At 27.8% G+C, this 1,797-nt stretch overlaps 1 protein-coding gene across 1 annotated transcript in view; it reads right to left on the bottom strand.

Annotated features, from left to right (window-relative positions):
* The window catches only part of LOC108572526, a 2,658-nt gene extending 1,287 nt beyond the window's left edge, over positions 1-1,371 (bottom strand). The window contains exons 1-4 of the mRNA XM_017934777.1: positions 1,280-1,371; positions 1,092-1,209; positions 429-785; positions 78-356 (exon numbers count right to left, since the gene is read on the bottom strand). Of these exons, the coding sequence (XP_017790266.1) occupies positions 78-356; positions 429-785; positions 1,092-1,209; positions 1,280-1,371 (846 nt within the window). The remainder of the gene's footprint in view (positions 1-77; positions 357-428; positions 786-1,091; positions 1,210-1,279) is intronic.
* Positions 1,372-1,797: the final 426 nt, after the last annotated feature.

Raw genomic sequence — 1,797 nt, 5'->3', positions numbered from 1 at the left:
TAATAAATACATTTAAAATAATTCTATTAAAATATAATTACTAGTACATTGCATTTTATTCTAATTTATATGCTTACCATATGATATTGAGTTACATATTCAAGAGAAAGCCATGTATTCTGTAGATCTGCTTTAATTAATTTTGTGTCTTTAAAAGGCAAGAGTATAATCATACAAATCCATAAAAACATAAGTAATATATCAGAACTTTGTTTTTTTGTAGGAGTTATCCAGCAAGCACAAAATTGAAAAAATAATCCTCCAATTGGCACAAGTATGAATTCCATGTTATATGCTACCATTGAGCCCAAAACTGTGGAAATTATTCTGCATATTGGTTCACAGTATTTTCTGTTCTGCAAAGTGTAATACAATTGTAGTGAAAATATAAAATAAACTTTATTGTTTATTACATTATATTCACTTACATTAGTAATAATACAAAAGGGTTTTTGTTTGAAAAACAACATTTTATATTGTGTAAGCCATAATGCTTGTTTATATAACACAGTATGTACTGTGGTTTTACACTTTGTACATAATGGATATTGTTGTTCCAAACTATCTTTAAACTTTTTTATCTCATACTCATAATTTTTTTCACTTTGAGGTATGTAATCAGATAATTTTGACATTTTTAAACTTTCATTCTTATTACATTGTTTGCACAAGCCATTATTTGCAATTTTATTGGTTGTTGTGTCCTGATTGATTGTGCAGTATTGTTTTATTTCATTCAACGGTGTCTTGTACTGTTTTGGTATATTATATGCGTAATCACCATTCTAAAATTTGACATGGAAGAAAAAATAGAAAACAGTATTCCAAAAGATACATAGGATTTTAAAAGATATTGCATAGGTAGACTGCTTCAATTCTGTGTCAAAATATTTCCATAACTTTAAAAATATTTAATGAATCAATTAATTCAACCTGGCAAAATAATCATAATATATTATGCATAAAATCTTAGTGATTAAATGAAGTATCTTTTATGTGTTGTATAAGCATGATTCTTAATACATACCAGAAATGAAAACATATTTCGAATAATATGCCCTACTGCATTTTAATTAAATATATTTATTTACCTTAGAAAAACCATTATATTGTTCACAACATGGACACATCCACCAATTAAGCTGTTGTCGCCAAATCTTTGTGTTAGTATTACAAAACCAGCAGTTTACTTTTACAGGCCACCTTAATCTAACATGTGAAGGAAATATGAAATAATCGTAACTATAATCAACAAGAGCAAAATAAAGCAAAATCTTACTTGAGTTTTTGGAAGACGGTAGTGATTATGGCAAATATTAATAAAATGATAGAAAATATTGGCATGAAATTGAACCGTAAGTCAAATTCCATTTTTTATGTGAAAAACATAAAGATCGAGGGCAAAGTTTATCTCCCGCCAACCGGCTAATGCCTTCACCTTAACCTATGCAGCCGAAACTGTATAAAAACCATGCAGTCACGTGGCGTACAAAACTTTCACGTTTCCCTTTAAACGTTCTATATTTTATATTAACTATAAACAACACTTTTCATCACTCGTATTAAATTTTTTATAAAACTATGTACATATTAAGTAAATTCCGGCATTATATATGTAATTTTCTTCGTTATCACCTATTTTATTCCATGAATTTTTAAGCGTTTATCAAGTACGTTAGCTTTCAGCTTTACCAACCCTACAGATCAAAAATAGGGTGGACAATGTAGCTCTAAGAAAGCAGAAAGATATGAAAAATTAAATCTTATGAAAATAAACATAAAATGACTTTTAAGTTC

This window comes from Habropoda laboriosa, unplaced genomic scaffold (genome assembly GCF_001263275.1).
Source record: "Habropoda laboriosa isolate 0110345459 unplaced genomic scaffold, ASM126327v1 scaffold129, whole genome shotgun sequence".
NCBI lineage: Eukaryota > Metazoa > Arthropoda > Insecta > Hymenoptera > Apidae > Habropoda > Habropoda laboriosa.
This window is presented reverse-complemented; position numbering and strand designations above follow the sequence as displayed.